At 37.3% G+C, this 21,604-nt stretch overlaps 1 protein-coding gene across 1 annotated transcript in view; it reads right to left on the reverse strand.

Moving 5' to 3' along the window:
• Window positions 1–18,489, reverse strand: part of LOC149790156 (uncharacterized) — a 54,318-nt gene extending 35,829 nt beyond the window's left edge. The window contains exons 1-3 of the mRNA XM_089972147.1: window positions 18,411–18,489; window positions 14,041–14,091; window positions 12,931–12,989 (exon numbers count right to left, since the gene is read on the reverse strand). Of these exons, the coding sequence (XP_089828273.1) occupies window positions 12,931–12,989; window positions 14,041–14,091; window positions 18,411–18,429 (129 nt within the window). The 5' untranslated portion in view covers window positions 18,430–18,489. The remainder of the gene's footprint in view (window positions 1–12,930; window positions 12,990–14,040; window positions 14,092–18,410) is intronic.
• Between the last annotated feature and the right edge of the window lie 3,115 nt (window positions 18,490–21,604).

The raw sequence follows: 21,604 nt of genomic DNA on the forward strand, positions 1-21,604 counted from the left end.
CTGTTTCTTTTATATTAAAAAATATCAGAATAATTCATCAACACACTAGCTGATCAGTATGATAATGAAATACATATAGTTCTAGATGATGTAAAAAAATGTCCATATTGCATTTTTATTTCAAGTCTTCAAATAATCATGGACAAATCACCTTATTTTTACTTTACCGAGACGTGTTTACGTGTACGATTTTTGTGTTATATGTAGATATTGAATACAAACATTAGACTTGATCCTTGTTTCAAGCAAACGCTTAGTGTAGATGTCATACATACTACTAATTTTATTATAAACCCGACACTTATCTGTCTATGTATCTATCTATCTATCTATTTATCTATCTATCTATTTATCTATCTATCTATCTATCTATCTATCTATCTATCTATCTATCTATCTATCTATCTATCTATCTGTCTATCTATCTATCTATCTCTCTATCTATCTATATATCTACTTATCTATCAATCTATCTATCTATCTATCTATCTATTTATCTATCTATTTATATATCAATGTATCTATCTATTTACCTATCTATCTATCAACCCCCTGCAGGTCCGGGGTAGTAGAATTGGCCCGACGTGCCTCGCTACGTGTCGTAAAAGGCGACTAAGTAGAGGCAACCTGTTTGCCGTGGGTTGCGTCCCGTGTCGGGGGAGGAAAGGATCCTGGTAGTTAAACAGAGGCTTTCCATGCAATACACTACTTTGGCCTCTACTTCTCTTAGACGGGTGGTTGGGATGGGTCCGGTTCCGACAAATCGGCTGGTCACGCCGAGCCCTAGGAAGTCTTTATTAACTTTCTCACCTTTTTTTATCTTTCTCCTTGTATCTCTCTTGATACCACCGTTGCCCCTATATTCTATTCCTTTATCTTTCCCTTTTCCAAGTCTTAGAAGGCTTCCTAGAAGGCGGTGGCTTAGCGGGTCAATCGGGGGGTAATTTTACCGACCTTAGAAACTGGCGACTTCAGAGTCAATCAAAGGTAATTTTATCAACTGAGTATGGCATCTGTATATCCCTAGCACTTGAAAAGTGTCCCCTTGTTGGGCTACTTGGTGGGCGGGGAGCACGGGTGCTGAATTTTTAATCTAGTCATCATGGATAATTCCAAAATAAATCAAAACAAGAGAACGAAACCTTTATCTGACTCTGACGACGAACCATGTAGTGCGGAGACATTTCCAGGCTTCATGGTCATACAGTCAAAAGATGCCACGAAACCGCTTACCTCACTCTCTCCGTTTGTGATCGAGAAAACAATTACAGGTCTGATTGGAACACCAAAAAGCGTCAAAAAAATGAAATCGGGTTGCCTTTTTGTGGAATGTGAACCACTAGATCAGACAGACAATATCAAGAAAATAAAAACTTTTTTCGATATTCCAGTGACCTCATTCGCTCACACCACACTCAATACGTCCAAAGGCGTGATTCGCTGTCGTGACTTGGCTGGAGTCACCGACGCTGATATCATTGAAGGAACGAAAAATGAAGGTGTCACTGCAGTACGCAGAATACGTATGAAACGTAATAACAACCTACAGGACACCAACACCATTGTTCTCAATTTCAACAAGCCAACAGTACCCAAAGTGGTCAAAGTTGGCTTCTTGCAAGTGAAGGTTGAGATCTACATTCCCACCCCCCTTCGATGTTATAAGTGTCAAAAATACGGCCATCACGAAGACCGCTGCTCTAAAACCCAAATATGTGACAGATGCGGAGAAAATTCACATCAGGAAGCTGACTGTAGAGCAACTCCGCATTGTGTCAACTGTAGAAAAGAGCACCACCTAAATTCCAAGGATTGCGAGACCTGGAAACAGGAGAAGGAAATTCAGAGGGTAAAGTACACAAATAATATTCCCTATCCAGAAGCCAGAAAACTTGTACAGGCGAAAACAGCCCATCCTGGCCTATCCTTCTCCACTGTAGTGAAGAGCAATCCTAAAACAACGAAGGACGCTCAAACACAAACAGAAGCACCCGATTCAACACCAAGCTCAAACACCCCTCATTACCAATCACAGAAAAATACGGCATGTACACAAACTACTTTCAGCAATAACCAACAACCGAAATCACCAAAAAGCCAAAAACAAATCTCATGGAAACAGACAACAAAAGGCGTCAGACGACCCCATCAAATTATATAACAGGTTTGGAGACATTGAGAGCATGGATGCAGAAGAATCTGCTCTATGCGCTCAAGGTAGCTCCAGACCTAACAACATAAAATTCACCCCCTTAGTTCCTCCAGAGAAATAACCAAACAAATTCCCTCTGCGAAAGGTCTAACCTAGCTCCACAATCTTTAATTTAAATTTATAATGAAAAACACTATCATACAATGGAATTGTCGAGGACATAAAGCAAATTACAATGATATTCTCCAGCTTTTAAACGAACATGATCCTGCGGTACTATGCCTTCAAGAAACATTCTTGAAAGATACGGACAATATCACATTTAAAAACTACTCCCTGTTTAACACCTGCTCTCCAAATGTTGATAGGGCATCAGGAGGAGTTTCTGTTATTGTGAACAACAGAGCTCCTCATAGCTTCATTCATTTAAATACCAATTTACAAGCCATTGCTGTAAGCGTCACTCTACATCGAGTGATTACATTTTGCTCTATTTATTTACCACCAAACACTAACCTAGTACCAAACGAACTCGACAATCTTGTTCAACAGCTTCCCGCACCCTTTGTTTTACTCGGGGATTTTAATGCCCATAACATTTTATGGGGATCAAATCATATAAGTGACAGAGGTCACAAAGTTGAAGACTTTATTTCTAGACACGATCTGTGTCTATATAATACCAAAACACCTACATATTTACACCCAGGCACGAGTACATACACATGCATGGATTTGACACTTTGTTCTCCTTCGCTGCTTTTGGACTATGAATGGAAGGTCGCTGATGACCTTCACAGCAGCGATCACTTCCCAATCTTCCTTGTAAATCTTAACTCTACAGTCGATGAAGTAATTCCACAATGGAATTTAAAGAAAAACGACTGGGCCAAGTTTGAAACACTCTGTAAAACTACGATGAATGAGGATACAGTATTCAATGTTGACAACACCATTCAGCATTTTACATCTATTTTAATAGAGATTGCAGAAGAATCCGTTCCCAAGTCCTCGCCATAGTGTAAAAGAACCCAAAAACCTTGGGTCACTAAGGAATGCAAGGAAGCCATTAGACTACGACGAGAAGCATTAAGGAAATTTAATAATAACCCGACGCCCGAAAACTTAAATATATATCGCATTGCCCGGGCCAAAGCTCGCCGCATAATCAAAGAAAGTAAAAGAGCATCATGGAAGAAGGATGTTTCTTCTTTAAACTCTCGTTCCTCTGTTAAGAAAGTTTGGGACACTATACGCAAAATAAACGGAAAGAGAAAGCAAAACCCTCTCCGACATCTGACACTGAACAATAACAACTTTAGTTCAAAACGTGACATTGCAAATATTCTTGCTGACAGTTTCTCAAAAAATTCCTCATGATCTAATTATTCAGAAGCCTTCCGAAAACTTAAAACTCAAAAAGAAAAGTCACGTTTAAAATTCACATCCAACAACTCGGAAAGTTATAATCAATTGTTCTCACTATCGGAGCTTAGGTAGGCTTTAGATAAGGCCCATGGTATATCCGCTGGGCCTGACGAGATACATTACCAGTTTTTGAAACACCTTCCAGAATCATCATTAACATCTCTTTTGAAACTCTTGAATGATTTATGGATTACTGGTAATGTACCAAAAATCTGGAAAGAAGCAACTGTAATACCAGTCCCCAAACCCGGTAAAGATCGCGAAGACCCCAACAGCTATCGACCAATTGCACTCACAAGCTGTGTGTGCAAAACAATGGAACGAATGATCAATTCTCGGCTTGTCTTGTATTTGGAAACTAACAATTTAATATCTCCTTTCCAAAGTGGCTTTCGATATGGCCGGAGCACCAATGATCATCTGGTTAGACTGGAAACATTTATTCGCGAAGCATTTATTAAGAAAGAACATTTTGTAGCGGTTTTCTTTGATTTAGAAAAGGCCTATGACACGAGATGGAAGTACGGGATACTAAATGACCTGAACGATTTAGGTCTAAAAGGCCGTCTGCCCTCTTTCATATCCAACTTTCTCTCCGACAGAGAATTCAAAGTAAGAGATGGGTGTGCCCCAGGGCAGTATTTTTTCTGTGACGCTCTTTAACATCAAAATTAATAGCATGACCAAGTGCTTGACTCCTGGTGTGGATTGCTCGTTATACGTTGATGATTTTCTAATATGTTATCGGTCAAAGCACATGCATACAATTGAAAGACAACTGCAGCAAAATATAAACAAAATTCAAAATTGGGCCAATGCAAACGGTTTCAAATTCTCGAAATCAAAAACGGTATGCATGCATTTCTGTCAGTTACGAAAACATCACGATGAACCGAACCTCACGCTGGATGGAACACCTATTCCAGTTGTTGAGGAAACAAAATTTTTAGGTATAATCTTTGACAGAAAACTGACCTTTATTCCACACCTAAAGAACTTAAAAGCTAAATGCCTAAAAGCACTTAACCTACTTAAAGTAGTAGCGCACACTGACTGGGGTGCTGATAGAAAAGTCATCCTAAATTTATACAGAACGTTTATTCGCTCCAAACTAGACTATGGTTGCGTTGTGTATGATTCAGCCCGAAAGTCCTATCTTAAAATGCTTGATCCCATTCATCATCTGGGAATAAGACTTTCTCTGGGAGCATTTAAAACATCTCCGTGTGAAAGCCTTCTAGCTGAGTCGAATGAACCACCGTTATCGCATCGTAGAGAAATGCTTTCCGCACAGTATGCTCTCAAATTAAAATCAAACCCTCTGAATCCTGCTTTTTCGGCTGTTTTTCAACCCAAATACAAAACTTTATACGAAAATAAACCAAACGCCATACCTTCCTTTGGCATTAGAATATCATCCAGCCTTGACACTACAAATATAGATCTTTCTAAAATTCAGAAAACGTCTATGTCCAAAACAACACCCTGGCTAGTTAAACAACCAAAAGTACGTTTTACGCTACACGATGGAAAAAAAATCCGAAACAAACCCTTCTGTCTTCCACAACTCTTACCATAACTCCTCACCGAATTTAAAAACTACACTAGAATTTACACTGATGGATCAAAGGATGAGGAAAAGGCTGCTGCAACCTTTGTTTGTGGAAATCACACAACGCAAGTTCGCTTACCAAATGGAGCATCAATTTTTACAGCCGAAATCAGAGCAATATACCTTGCTCTGCAACATATAGAAAAGAAACATATTTTAAACAGTATCATCTTCTCCGACTCGCTATCAGTACTCCAGTCTCTACACAATAGAAAACTGGAGAACCCATTACTGAAAAACATACTGATCAAAAATACCGAGCTGGTATTAAAGGTAACGAAAAAGCAGATCGCGCTGCTAAAATGGCCCTTACTCAAGAACCATCTGATTTTAAAATACCATATACTGATTTTAAACCTTGTATCAGAAAGTTCTTACGTCAGAAGTGGCAGGCATCATGGAATGATGCTGTAAATAACAAACTTCATGCAATCAAGCCAACTCTAGGAGAATGGACTCCTTCCTACAGAACGATTCGTAGTGAGGAGGTAGTCATTGCAAGAATCCGAATTGGTCATACTTATATCACCCACACCCACATACTAAAAGGTGAAGACCCACCAGAGTGCGTTTCTTGCAATGAACCATTCGCTGTCAAGCACTTTATGATAGAGTGCTTTGACCTGCAACCTACGCTCGATCGTTATTACATTGTGCATGACATGAAAGACCTTTTTGATACTATAAACATCACTCGTATTATAGAGTTCCTGAAAGCCGTAAATATTTACTCTAAAGTCTGACTTTTATGCTATCACCTTGTGGAGTTTTATGCAATATATATACCGTCCCATTTTAATATCTTTTCATCTTTTTTCATTAACATACAACATTTACATCTCCTGTTGATCGGGAAGCTTTATTTTGTACCGTTGCCATCTTACTGTTTTTAATTTCAACCATTTGTTCTTTTATATCGCTGGTCGATATAGGACCTTTTATAAGTTTTAAAAGATTATACAAATAACATTTTGTTTGGCGCTAAATAGCCTAAGAGTGCTGATGCGCCGTTAAAAATCAATCAATCAATCAATCAATCAATCAATCAGTCAATCAATCAATTTATATATCTATCTATCTATTTATCTATCTATCTTTATCTATCTATCTATCTATTTATTTATCTATCTATCAGTTAATCTATCTAGTTATCTATCTTTCTATCTATCTATCTATGTATCTTTCTATTTATCTATCTATCTATCTATCTATGTATCTATATATCTATCTATGTATCTATCTATCTGTTTATATATCTATCTATCTATATATCTATCTATCTATCTATCTATGGATCTATCGATCTATGTATCTATCTTTTTATCTATCTATCTATTTATCTATGTATCTATCTATCTATGTATCTATCTATGTATTTATCTATCTATATGTATCTATTTATCTATCTATCTATTTATCTATCTATGCTTGTGTGTATTTGATATAAGTATATAGTCAAGACAAATCTTTCAATAACTTTGAGAATAATTATTGAGCACAACGTTCCCAACAACCAATATAATTTCCAATGTTGATTTTATTGGATCCAATACTAATCGTTCAGTGCAGTGCCTAGATGAAGTTAAACTGTACGATAATTGAATGTAGTATGATTTCTTACGAAATTTGTTGAATGAATTATAATTAGAAACTGTCAGATGTACATAACGGCAATTTCATCTTCTCTCGTTTTTTTTTTTTTAAAGCGATACTATAAACCATGTAAAGTTGTTTCATAAAACCATGACTAAGTCAGGTGGACATGACAAAGTTAAAATATCGGCACCTTCATACTGAAATAATCGTTGAAAACACGTCTTTATTTTATTTAAACACACCCTTCCTATTCACTCTACGAACGAACTTTTTCAGCAAGATTTAGATATTGCTTTTGTAATTAGTATACACTTCCAAAAGCAACATTAATGCAGAATGTACGTGCCCGTCATATCTAAACGAATGCTATTCAGAGGTTAGAGCCGTCAAAATTCCAAAACAACCAACAAACAATTAGCACGAGTGTGCAATTGTGTCTGTATGGCTTTGAGATCTAAAACAGCTATGGTACAAACATTTGGATGCATCTGGGTAACAGTTACTAGGGAAAAAACGTGACAGGCTAAGCGTTTGCGAAGCTGTGTTCAACTTCATGGCATGCAAACTCTGATCCATATCATTTTGAAAATGTGGTAAATTATTGCTAATCTGTATACTAGGTTTCATTTGCAAATCTGTGTTGTTTTTATTTTATGTTCTTCAGAATTTTATTCATTCTGGATCTGTACGTTGTATTGGTTTCGATGAAAATTCCAGTTCATGTACGATATCAACAATTGAAGTTTATTATGCATTCAGTTGTTGACACCTAAATAAGGAAAAACATTGTAGAAAATATAATACTTGATAGGAATTTAAGGTTCAGTAGACGTATTAGTGTGCCTACTTGCGACGTCACTAGCTTCTTCAATTACAGGTCTGACATTATTAGTTTAATTTACCTTAAGGATTCAAATAAGAGAGCTTAAAATAAGAAATATTTGGCTAATATTTTATTGGCACAAAAGACGGCAAAGCGAAAAACAAAACATGTTCTGCAGCAAAATACCCGTGTTATAGCCTCTTGAAATATTGCAGCATTAACAAAAAGCAGGCAAAACTGGTACTCAGTGCGTCATTGGTCACCTCACATTTTAATAAATCGCAATGTTATCATATTAATTGCTTCTCAGGTGTTAGGATGATGAAAGTATAATTGTATTACTTGCCATTACCTTCGAAAACAATTGAATGCACATATTTGCTTTAGACCAGATGCACTTGTATGAGATTTGCGTTAGGATACAATTATTTAAGACAATTTCGCTTTGGTAGCTAATGCGTGCAGTAATAATTTACTATTTCTTTCATCTTCTAACGATACAATTTGAGGGATTTATTCGTGCCTTTACTCCTTTTATGTACGTTGCGGAGAAAGTGTCATGGTTAAAAATGACGAGTACGACGTTAGCGTAGGAGGTTATACACAAATAGATGTTAAATAAGCATGTTTTAAGTATATATTGGAAAAACTACATCTTTTCCTTATTGGAGCATGAGTTCTCGAGCTAAGAAGATAAAAGTGTGTTGGCCGAGCATTACGAAATGCGAACTTGCGTCGAAACACTTGTGGTGCAGTGGATTAACCTGACATTAATAAACTCCTGAAGGCCATCACGGGTCACCCTGAACACAGAGTGGTCAGAACAGTGGGAGGCTAGTGGCTAGTAATCCCAGCCTTGATCATCTCTGTTAGATGTTGAAGACTGATGGGCAAATACGGGGTCCCTCGGACGCAGTGGAGTTCACCTAGGTCTGCAACAAGTAAAGCCGCGTCGTTAAGGATTTGAGAAAGTATCGTCCGACAACGATTAATGCGACAACTCAGTGTACTGTTAAGAAGCGGAATCCAGTAGAGTTGACGAACATAGTGGTAGATACGGTAAATTACAAGTTGGCAACCGTGCTGTATGATACCGGCCGTAGTTAATCGGTCTTGGTGGATAATGAATATGTCAAGCTTGGAGATTACACATTCGAAACGGTGGAGGTCTAGTTTGATAACAGGATCAAAAGATTCACTTCCGGTAGTGAAAGTTGATTTAAATTCACCGTATGTGAAAGGCCGAATCGAAACAGCATGTTTGTCGGGATTGTCTCAATACATGACCATAGGGTGTATATATGTGTTGCCACAGCCCAACCCTGCGACCTGTACTCCTGTGCACATGGGGTGTGTGGAGACAAGGCCTATGAGGAAAAACTCAGGGTCGAAGCGGTTGAGACCCATGACTTCGCTCATAGACAGTTGTCTACCTGGCGGATGCGGAAAACTTCAGGAGGAAGATTTGACTCTTATAAAGGTATGTAGGTACGCTAAATAAAGGCCCATACAGATATCGACAGTGAGCGATGTGAAGGTTTTGTTTAAACTGGGTATCTTGCACCGGTACTCCAGGAAAGGTTCAGATGCGTTTAAATAGGTTATTATGACGTGAGCTAAGCGAGCAGAACTACTTAGGTTGGCACACGAGAGTCTACTCGGAAGTCACACGGGCGTGTCGAAGACCAGAGGTAAGCTAGTGAGGGAGATTTATTGCCCACGTGTATATGGGGATGTGCAAACGTTATGTGTGTCATGTGACAAGTGTCATCAGAATGGCATCTAAGACTTCCCATTGTCCAGTGCCACTTGGAACCACCCTTCAGATTGTTTAGACTCTCTGGAGTGTGGCGATGAACCTGATTTGTTTGATAAATCTTGAATCTGAGAGATGGCATATTTTGTATTACTTATAGCTGATTACGCCTCCCTATTCCTGTAAACCGTTGTGTGAAGAAAATATTGACTCAGTTACGGTGCCTGGGATATCGTAAGGTGTTTGATCTAGTCTTTGTATTCCTGAATAGTTATTAACCGACCAGGAGACGCAGCTTGAGTGCAACAGTTCGAGGTGGGTGACAAGTGTTGCTGTTGCTGCCGTGTTAGTAGAACAATCTTCATGTCTCTTGGAGGGGCTGGGGCTGTCGTTATAACGGAGAAAAAGGTGGATAGAACTGCCATATCCGGGTAGAGACAAAGAAAAACTCTACCCCATCAACTTAATTGAGCGTTATCACGAAAGAGAAGCACCTACCCCGGGTTTACTACAGTTGTAACTGAAGAATCCACAACAACGGAAGAGAGGCGGAGGTAGTTCCTACTTGTCTGTTGACGAGGCAAGAAACCTAGATCGACGTTGTCTTTGAAAAAACGTTAAGATCAGAGTAACTTAATGAAGTGGGGTCCAAGACTACTCAAGCGTCTTTGCAGAGTAACATGGGAAGATAGTTTTTGAGGAGTTCAATTTGAAGTTACTGCACAATTAGAAGTTGTCTGAAATGAAATTCAAGATATGATGAACTTAGCATGATCATATAATTTTGCTGAGCAAGGCTTTAGAACGACTTAGACAGGACTAAACCGCACTGCTGTCTGAGTACCATGTAGGGTTTAGGAAACTAATATACATAGGAAACACCCTCAGCGAACACACAATAAGCCCAAATAGTTCAAATGTTATCCAACTAAGGGACACGGAAGTTTAGTCTGTCTTACGACTGGCAGGGTACTATTGTCGGTATGTTGCTAACTTCAATGTTATTGCTTATCCTTTGACCGTTTTGACTAGGAAGAAGGCTCAGACGAAAGTTATCTGGACAGACACATGTGAACACTCATTACAGACGTTGAATAACGGCCGAAGTCAGTAGTGAAAATACCAGACGTGAGAATGGACTTTGTCTTACGTACTGACGCTTCTGACAGTGGTTAAGGTGCAGTGCTATTGCCAGAGTATAGTGGAAACTTCTGGTTGCATATGGTAGTTGGAAATTGTCGACTGCAGAGCGCAATAATTCGATCTCTGCCACAGAACGCTTGGCAATTATTGCTGGGGTATCTAACTTCCAACGTTACATGTCTGGCCAAAGCTTTTTAGAAACTGCCGACGAATAAGTCACTTATTTAGCCCAAGCTAAGTTGATAAATGAAAGGTTAATAAGAGTAATTCTTTCTTCAGCAGTATCAGGTTCAGGTACGGTATATTAAGGGTAGCGAGAATGTAGGGGCTAATTGTTGAGGTATGCAGAGGGTGTCTGAGGTGAAAGGTTCACCTGAAGACGTTTAGGTGGTAATCAGGTTACATGGCCAAACGTTTGGAGCTTAAAAATCCCGAATTTTACTCCCCAATAGGAGACTTATGTAAAAGTGCAAATAGTTTTAAATTCTCTGGTAGCATTTTGGTCGTGATCAGCTTGACATGTAGCAGTTAACATTGACGTAAATTGCTGCCTGCGAAGAATATACTGTTTGGCAGCATGATTGGATCTTAATTAGGGCTCCAATAGGATAGCAGTCCGACAGAAATGCTAACGTGGGGTTAAGTAGAGGAACAGGACAAAGTAGATACAATCCAGAGGCAGTTTGTATCATTAGAATAGAAATGTAATACAACGATTTTTCTCTTCCAGAATAGTTATTAATAAAGGTGGACTAGAGAGAATTACTCTGATTTCGATGGGTGTGTTGCAATTTTGGCTAGTAGATAAAGTTAATCGTGACTGGCTAAGATAAACGAGGCATTGTGCGTTCCAGAATGATATAAAGATTTTAACTAATCTCCTTCGCGAAATGAGGTAGTCTATGTTTATGTGGGAAGCCCGAACTTAGCTTCGAGGAATAAGCAGCATTTCTCGTTAAATCGTCTAAGAGATGAGTGTCTAGAAACATTTGAGAGACCCGGAACCAGAGCGAGGTAGATTCGACTGCAGTGAAAGAGAGAGAGACACGAAAAGGCACAAATGTATTGTCTCAAACACATGCAATATGATTATTTATTTAATTTTTAATTATTTATTGCTTTTATTCATTTTTACATCATAATTCAATTTGTCTTGAGTTCCGAAGTTCATCGTGCATTCATTGTCTTGAGTGTTGTACGATTTCTGTGTTGTAAGAATGTCATACAATATTTCATGTGTGAATATTGGTCTATCCCCAGAAAGGAAAAACATAACAAATTGCTTGGTTGGGTATTATATTTATTTGAAGTGGAAAATAGCTCCATACCTGTGCTACACTGTAGGAAGGCGTGGAGACTGCAACCAAGTTAAGCTTGAACCGATATGTTGCAGAGAGAGAGAGAGAGAGAGAGAGAGAGAGAGAGAAGAAAGAAATACGGCAACGATGACCAGTCACCAACACTAATTTCAATAGGACCGAAAGGGACCTGATTTTGCTGCCATGCTGGTAATTTGAGTTCAATTACTCACTCGATTCTATGATGAAATTTATCTTATCGGTATAACCGAACGGTTAATTTATTTTTCTCATAAATATTGCAATTCTGTTTCAAAGAGAAAGCGTATCATGCATTATATTCAATTCACTTTGTTCATGTAATTTATTAAATCGATATATTTTATATACTGGGTCTCGTGTTCTGTTCTATATCTTTGCTAAGATCTCTGTTATTCCATCCATTATTTTATATTTATTTTGTTATTTGTTCGATCGGGGCAGTTACACCGTGGCCTACTATCTCCTCGATAATGATAACCAAAGCACAATAGCAGGTGGTGATCAATACCACTCCCTTCCTCACACATTCATCATCGTTACTATCATTATGAACAGCAAAAGCGTTTCAACGCATCGGAAAAGCATACCCGTATATGTGATTTGCAGCTATTATGCAGATGTCAATTTTTGCATCACGGAAAGTATCAGCAGCTGATTAACTAGGATCGTTATAGCTCGGCCGAAAGCTTCGACTGTTTCTGGCCGGCAATTGTGAGAATGTCCAGTTGGGGTTTTCCATAAGATTGACAATTATTTTTTTTAAAACAGATATTGTCAGTGAAGTGAAAAAACATTGTTGGAACTTTTGATACAGATTTGTCAAAGAAACTATTACTCATTTCCTTTGATATGTCAAGGGAGCATATGGCGTAGATATTCACATTTGTTCCATTGTAACCAAGATACATCGAAAAAAGTAGTTCCTGCCTCCTTCGATGGTATGGTAATATGGAAGCAGCATGTGACGGTATCGTTGTCCAACGTTTTGGCTTTGATAGTAAACATTTGATGAGTCTTAATTAGAAAATGTATAGATATATATAAAAAAGGATTTACTTAGCCGTAAAAGCTATCACATACCTGCTCACGAGTTTCACCATTTTGAAACTGGAAGAAAAGAAATCTTTTTCCAGGCTCATCTGTTGAAAAGATGAATCCAAAATTAAAACAAAATAGTTATGCCATAAATAGCATCAGCTAAATAGATTCAGTTTCCATTAATTTAGAATCGCAGTTTACAACCCAGAAGTGGAGGTCGTAAACAATAATCTTAATTGAAGTTACAGCAGAGTTTATAAAACTACATGCCTTTAGCTGGCAACGAATATTCTCAGACTGACCACATGCATCAAAGATATCCTGAAGACAAGGAATTTTAATTTCTGTTGATGATTTAAAGAGGAAAAACTATTATTTTCTACTTCATATTATATGATAATAATTACAATGTTAAATTTGCGATTTCTCTAGATTTCTGAGAGTAATCCTCTCTTGGTGGAGAAATCTTTATTGTTTAAACATATTTCCAATCGACTACTGAATTATGGAAGTAGTCACCAACAACTAAGTGAATCGAGCATTTGTGCTACTCACACAAATTGGCGACAGCTTGCCCTTAATGTTTTCTTAACTTGAGAATTTTACGAGGTTTCTGCCAGGTGTATGTGACCGTCCTGCTTCATGTACAATGCTAGTCTAGCCCAAATTAAGAAGAGAACCAATTACATAAATTCTAGAGTTCCTTAAACAATTCATTGATACATATTCCAACTTAAAAATTGTACTTTCTACAGACACCGAAATAACACTTCTACTAGTCTTAGTAGCTCCACATAGTTTATGTAAAACTTGAAAATTTGTGCTCGTGACTTTTGCTTTGATGTAAAGGAGAATGGGTGGGAGTGTCAACCAATAAATGAACTAAATGGATCTGTTATTGTGACAACTGAACAGAGTATTTATCTGGTGAGGTTATTCAACGAATCGCATCACTGAGCAAATCCTACTATCTTAAGTTGACGATGTGGAAAACATAGCATACGAAAATTTGCTTGTAAAGTTAACACATTTAATAAGAAATTAAACGTCTGTTTTACAGTACTATTTACTGGTTATAATATGTTTCATACATTTACCTACATTAATGTTAATAAACATATCTACCTACCTACATTTATCTATATATCTCACCTGCATTAATCAATAAGCAGGATACGCAAAACGCCCAAAGAAATCCGATTTCTGGAATAAAGCAAATTCTGTTGGATAATTATACATAATTAAATAGAGACATCTTCATTTTCATGGATGAGTAGAACATACTTTCTGAATGGCATCGCTAACGATTTCCTGTTTCTTCAATTATATACAGTTTAGTTGAATTAAGGATGAAAGTTTCAACAGATTTATCATTTGCTTTATCAATGTATCAAACCTTTAAATACACCTATCTCAACACGTGAATAACATTAATTCAAAGAATCATATAACTAAGAATGTCTAACCTTTGTTAGGAATTTTTCTGTCTGTCCTGCATATGTTAATGCACGTACAAGGAATGTGTCACATGATAAATAAACTTGTAGCTTCCTGTTGATATCATAACTACGTCAATGAAGAGCAACATAAGTTTGATTCAGTGCTTAAGGTGGTACTATATGTAGTTTTGTATCAATATTTTGCTCTCTTGTTGCAGATAGGTGACCTTTGAAAAACCACTTGTGCTGCAGAATGTATCACTTGTTTATGGATTTAAATAATACATAAAATAGATACGCTTGCTATTATAGGTAGAGTTTCGCTTGAGTGAAGTTTCAAAAATAGCTATTTTCAGGACGAAATTCTAATAATAACACATTGTAAGCTAACTGGTTTAAAAGTAGTAACACTTCATCGTCAGTATAATGGATATCTCCCATATACAGTTACTGTATAAAATGTATAAAGGTATTCCTTCTCTAGGAAATAGGTGTAATCAACAAATTCTAATAGTGATATTACATCTTTTTGTAATAGCTATTCACGAAAATAGAAATCAAAAGCATGTTAAGTGTACAATAATTGCATTTAGTATACTCACATTTGGTTCTCTGTTAGCTTTTGATCGTGAAAGTTGTTTCGATATTGAACACCTTCATATACGGTTTGGTTGATTAGTTTCGTCTTTAAATGTATTAAACAAGTTATTTCGTCCATTTGAAAGTAGAGATAAAGAAGTTAACGCTGTGGAAGAGTTCACTGAGTCACAAACAAAACTTTGTTGTTGTTGTTGTGGGGTTTAACGCCATTTTTCAGCACACGATAGGCTATGCATGGCGGCCAGTATTAATGGTGGAGGAAGAACCCGGGAAAACCCTGGAAAGAACCACCGACCCACGAGAAGCTACCGGCAAGCTTTCTAACATCCCCACACTGGCTGAATCCGAGACTCGAACCCACGCAGACAGAGGTGAGATGGCAGTGATCCGTAACGGAGAGCGCTTTAGACCACTTGGCCACTCGGGGTCCCCAAACGAAACTTTGAAACAAGCAATTAAATGAACGTGATATTCTCATTGTCAACGACAAAAGCGAGGGATGCAGTAATTTATAATACCATTCTGATAATTTAAAGAGTTATTTAGGAGACATATTTGTATGGCTTGACAAAACGTCTGTTTTATACTATTATCAGAGCTCTCTAGGGTCTGTAAAAATATCATAGAAAAGCATGTTGAGGCCAAAGGCTATCGCATATTTATCAGAGAAGTACGATTTTACAAGTCAGCCAAGACACTAAATTCGAGAAAAAATGCAACTGTAGATTTTTGTTGGAAACTATGAACATGATCACCAATAAGCCATGACGACAAAAATATTATTTCCGCTGGCTAAACATACTGTCACACGACAGCCGCTTTGTGATTTTCCCCGTTTAACTATTTTGATACAATGCTAGGCTAGCGATAGAAGACACACAGACGACACACACTGTATGATACTGACCATAGATGGGGTTCCTCAATCAGCAAGCATGAAAGTGACAGTAATAAAGATATCTTATTTAGCTAAACATAAGAATGGTAATCAATATACTTACATGTATGCATATTTTGTTTCCTCAAAATATACTTTTCTGTTTCTGCAAATCCGAATGACATAGCCTATTTCATAGAAATCCTGATACAGTCAAATTCTTACTGTAATTTTGTCTACATTTCAAGTGAAATCACATTCTTCTTACTGCACTGAGCTGACCCAATCAATCCATTCAATCATAATCAGAAAGTCATAGGGTTTGATCAACAGCAAAACAAAACCCACCCATTTCCAGATCAACTTGAAATGTTTGTATCAATGCGTATTCATTCACAAGATGACTCCAAATTTCAGTTTTAAGTAGACCTAGAGGAGATTATGTTTTAAACTACTGTCAACTGAGTGACAAAGTTCAAAGATGGCTGGGCGATGATATATCCGCATTGATATTGTTAATGTGTATTGATGAATCTACGGTTGTGTATTTATTTTGAAATACAGCATACTTTCAATTACTTTGTTTCTGGTAGTATATGCCGTTAGTATTAGACCTTTGGTTTGCAACGAAAATATGTATACAATAAAAAGGTTACTGTCTTTGTTTTAGAAGGATGACCTCTTTTACCCGGAGTAATATTACATTCCCAAGGTCGTGCGCTATTACTCAGAAAATACTTGTTCATATTTCCCCATACAAATGCAGTAACTTATAAATGTTCATCCATTACCAAAAAAAGTAATCCATTAAATTCCATTGCTACCCTCTTACTTGTCTCGACTTGACTGGGATATGCTGAAGCTAAGTTTGTTATAGCATCGGAATTGTAATCAAAGGGTCGCGGACTTCTTACTTGACTTAGGATGTCTTGTTTATCCTACTGAAGAATTACAAATTGGACAATACATTATACGTTGCGCGGGGAGGTTTATGTACTATCGCATCCATTATTGACATCGGATAGATAGATAGATAGATAGATAGATAGATAGAAAGATAGATAGATAGATAGATAGATAGATAGATAGATAGATAGATAGATAGATAGATAGATAGAGTGCGTGATTTGTATTTTTATAGTAACTGTAAAAGGTTTTCGGTCATATCGCTACGATGTCTACAGTGTAGCAGTTTATAATGATGTCTAAAACTGTAGAATCATGCGGCAGACATGTGGCACCATATCCCACCCAGTCACATAATCCCGACACCAGGGTGGCTAGTCTTAACACTAACCTCTTAATGTTGAGCGCCTAGCGAGGCAGCTGCTAGTACCTTTTTCATAAGTTTTTGGTATGAGTCGGTCGGGGTTCGAACCGGCAACCTGAAGTATCCAAGGTGGGCGCTCTAGCCACAGACGAAACCGGAGCGGTCCAGGAGAGAAATAGAGAGAGAGAGAGAGAGACATACAGATAGACAGAGAGAAAAACAGAGAGAGAGAGAGAGAGAGAGAGAATGACAGGCGCGAGCCAATATGAGTATGTGAAAAATGTACGCGTGCCAGTAGCTTATCGTGGTTGGGTGATTCTTTCTGGATTTTCCGGGTTTCACCCACCACCATATATACTAGAGGTCCATGTATAGTCTATCATGTGCTGAAAAGTAGCGTTAAACACAAGCCAAGAACAACACCAACAAAACCTAGAACTAGAATTTGTTGCAAGAAAGATATTAGCCCATGGCGCACGTTAAGGTACGTATTTCCTTGCTTGCTAGTGCCCATAACTGAAGAAAGAAGATGATGGACTAATGACGAACGAAATGATTGGCTATGCACATAAACGTAATTACTAGGCAAGCGGGATTCAATGCATGACAATTTTACAAACACACCGGAATTAATGTCATATGCACAAAATTATAAATTTGGGGTTTGTATACCAACATAATCATAGGGTTGCGGACTTGATACCCGACCTGGACTGTCCTGTTTATCCCATTGAAGAATTACATGTTGATCTTTTGATGCGGGCAGGTGGAACTATTATCGTATCTACATTTTGCATTATTTTGCAAGCGCATATCGTGGGTCTGTACATCTTTCCGATGCTTTCCCGGGTTCTACCTCCAACAACTCTACTAGACGTCATGTATTGTGTATCAAGTGCTGAAGATGGTATTGAACCCATACTAACACCACCAAGATCAATAATTATAATTTATTGTAGGCAAGACAAGAGCTCGTGGTGCAAGTTACGGTACAGGTGTCCATTCCGTTATGCAGTCCCTCCATCTTCCCAAAGAGTGTACAGGATGGAACAAGGTGCAACATAAGGACTTGCGATGTGCGAGAATGTGATTACTAGGCAAAAGGAATTCAATGTTGATCCATTATTTCTAACCCAATGGAAATATATTTAAAAATTCAAGTCATATACATGAAATTATGACTGCATTTGGCATTTATATACCAACAAACGGAATATAAGAATCTCTCGATACCACATTTTTTGCACCGATATTTCATTGTATGAATGATATATTAATTAGAATCGAACAGATTATGCGTATACACAAGTCAAGATGCACAAAAATCAGAAATTACCTTTCGTAGCTTGAGCCATATTGAGAAATACCGTTCACCTAATCGTGCGGAATCCCATACCCATTATCATGTATTGGACTTAAATATAGAAACATTATTGATAACGCTGTCATTGAACTATGTTAGTGACACGGACTCATTGGTAAGGTGCTGTCACAGGATAGGCCTAGTAGGTGTTGGATTAGGAGACAGTATGCAAAGATATATTTATTCATAAACGTGTACGTGCGTGGTAAGGACGTACGCCCCACTTTAATAAATACAATTACGAACTATATGGTCAAACAATTAGTTCCAACTAGTACTTGATTTGCATTAAACGTAACCCCAAAACAATGAATCAAAACATGCAAATATGTATGCAGTTTCAACGAAATGTTGAATTTATAATTCATTATTTAGAAGTATGTTCTACTCATTGCCTAGATACATTACACATTAGCTTCTGCATATAACACACATTGTTTAGAATATTATGTTATTATAACTTATGAAACTGTTCTTTTCGTTCTTCATGTAAGGAATTGATTTGTTCGTTCAATGAAGTTGTCTCATTTGTGTTGATGGACCCAACTTGGAATATGATATAGTCAGATATTAAACAGGGTCTATGAAATTTTGATATTCACAAAACATGTAAATGGACCAATATATGAGAATTCACCGTCCATCAACGGATATTAGGTTGTGATATTTACAAAACATATGACTATATGTTAATATACGTTTTGGTTTGGTTTAGTGTTTGACGGCGTAACATCGTAAGTTATTTAGTTTTAGAATAAAGTTCATATCATGGTAGCCGGTATGAGCTGAATCAGATGGTCGAATCCGAACCTGACACATTTAGTCTTCAGTCCGACACCTTAGCATCGATACGCCTCTGCTCTGACATCCATTAGTAGCCTTATACGGTATGGAGGAGACAACATAGGGCTTGTGCTACATATCAGAGGCGTGATGGGGTTTAAATATGAAGCATGACGATTGAAGTCAATTATTCGAGCTTAAAATATTGACAACTAAGACCAACACGGCAAAGTTATGCTCAATACCGCCGTAATCTGTATGGTATTGTCTACTTAAAATGGTGTTTGCTGTGCACTTCACACATTATAGCTTCAACATGGAGGCTACTTTGGCCAGATAAGATTCTCGCTCTATATATTGAATTGGAGGGACACTATTATGCCATCCCTTCTCTAAAGTCAATAATGAGCGGAAAATCGGAGTCTGGCTAATGCATTAAGTATATGGGAATGCTAATCAAGAGCTATGTAAAATTAAAAAGACAAAAGGATCATAAAAGGTACTATATTGAATTGTTTCATGTGATTTGTTTACAGCTAAATTCCATCGCTGAATGTAAGACGTTGGCTAGAGTAGGGCAAACATATATTTCTTCTCCCACGTCTTGCTCGGCACTAAGATAACGAATCCTTATCTCAGTAGTATGTCTTGAACTGTTGTAACCCTTGTGTATTTACCTGACTCACCTTGGTGTTTCAGGATAATATAACGCTGGCATGATATCGGTTAGGATCCATTCTAATCACGTAGTTAATACATTTATAAAAATATATGAAACAAAGAAGCTGTGTTTCACAGTCTCCTAGTGGTAAAACGTAATGTATTTCTCTTGGAAAGGTCAGAAATCGAAGACGAAAAGAATGGTGTACCTTTTCAACTGTATACGAATATTCGTACCGCAAATTAGAAAAGTATAAGTTAGTAAGTATATATGTGCGTGTGTGCAGGCATGCATGCATGCATGTATGTAGAGCTTTACATCACATGTAGTGCGAAGAATAGAATTATCTCTAAAAATTTAAAATTTAATTGCGCATAACTTTTAAACGATAAAGTCTATCAATTAAATGTACAATATGGTACAAAAAGATAAAATATAAAACCTAAAGATATACAAGTTTATAAATACATATAAAATATCAGATAAAGGTAGCTCATGTCACTTACTGGAAACATGGGTTGTTTTTTGTTTGTTTGAATAAATTGCATTGAATTTAAAAGTTCATGATTTTCGCAAGTAGTACGTCCTCGTAAAGAATCCTCAAGTAGTTCGTGTCAAAATACTTCTTCCTCATAAGGTGGCAGTCCACATACACGATAAGAAAATGCTCCACCGTCAGGGTACAAACATCGATCTAAGTTCACCATTCAGGTAGTAAGCATGTGTCCCTTGTGTTTGTGTGTCGACATTGATAGGCACAATACTTCCTTGTTTCTCCGATTCTTTCTATAGAGAGATACCACTATCCAATTCTGAGTTCAACGTTATTACGTTTGTTGCCATTTCATTGTTCGTCAGCCAGCGGTAGATAATAATTTTCATTGATTCCATGAGAACATAATGGGTTTGCAATTTCTAGGAATTTAACAGAATATCATATTTTGAGTCCCACAATGTTTAAAATGTATAAAGGAGTCTGAAAAGATGTAATAATAACTTAAGGAGTTTTGCTACAGTTAAGATAGTTGAGTATGGCCGCAGCAAAGAAGTGTCGCTTTATCCTTTAACCAGCCCGAGATGTTACCAAGGTAATTGGAATTGAATTCCAGTTTTATCCTCGTCTTTTGAATAAAGGAACGTGTAGCTACGATATGATGATTTATTTCTATTCAACCATGCGATTTAGTACACATTAATCATCGTGTAAGAATTATTATTCAAATTGTCCCGTACCTAAATAACATATTTAAAATTGTGTGACATAGAACGAATAACCAATCCAAATCATATATAATTAAAGGTGAAATCTACGTCATCTCGAAACTGGTACATGCTGTATGTAGTGTCTTTGTGCATATATCATGCCCATATTTCATCCTACTCATTCTAGCTAATTTTAATTTGGAGTAATTGTTTCCAGAGGTAGAATATCATGGTCTCATTGCTATAGTGGTTGAAGTTTGTATATTCTAACGCTATTACGTCTTACAGAATTACGTGCACAAAATTGCCGAGTAGTTTATTATAAATATATTATGGATGCCATGCATGTGATGCATATAGCATTACCCCATTTTCGCTAGGAAAGGTTCCGATATGATAACCCTATCTACACCTTGGAGGATCGGACACATAATAGGTGCTGTGTGCTAGCGACATCAATTGGATTTCATGAGTTGCCTCCCTTAGTATCTAATGCCAACTAAAAAATATGGTGATGCGT

Source organism: Sinohyriopsis cumingii, chromosome 10 (assembly GCF_028554795.1).
Source record: "Sinohyriopsis cumingii isolate HCF-2022 chromosome 10, ASM2855479v2, whole genome shotgun sequence".
Lineage (NCBI taxonomy): Eukaryota > Metazoa > Mollusca > Bivalvia > Unionida > Unionidae > Sinohyriopsis > Sinohyriopsis cumingii.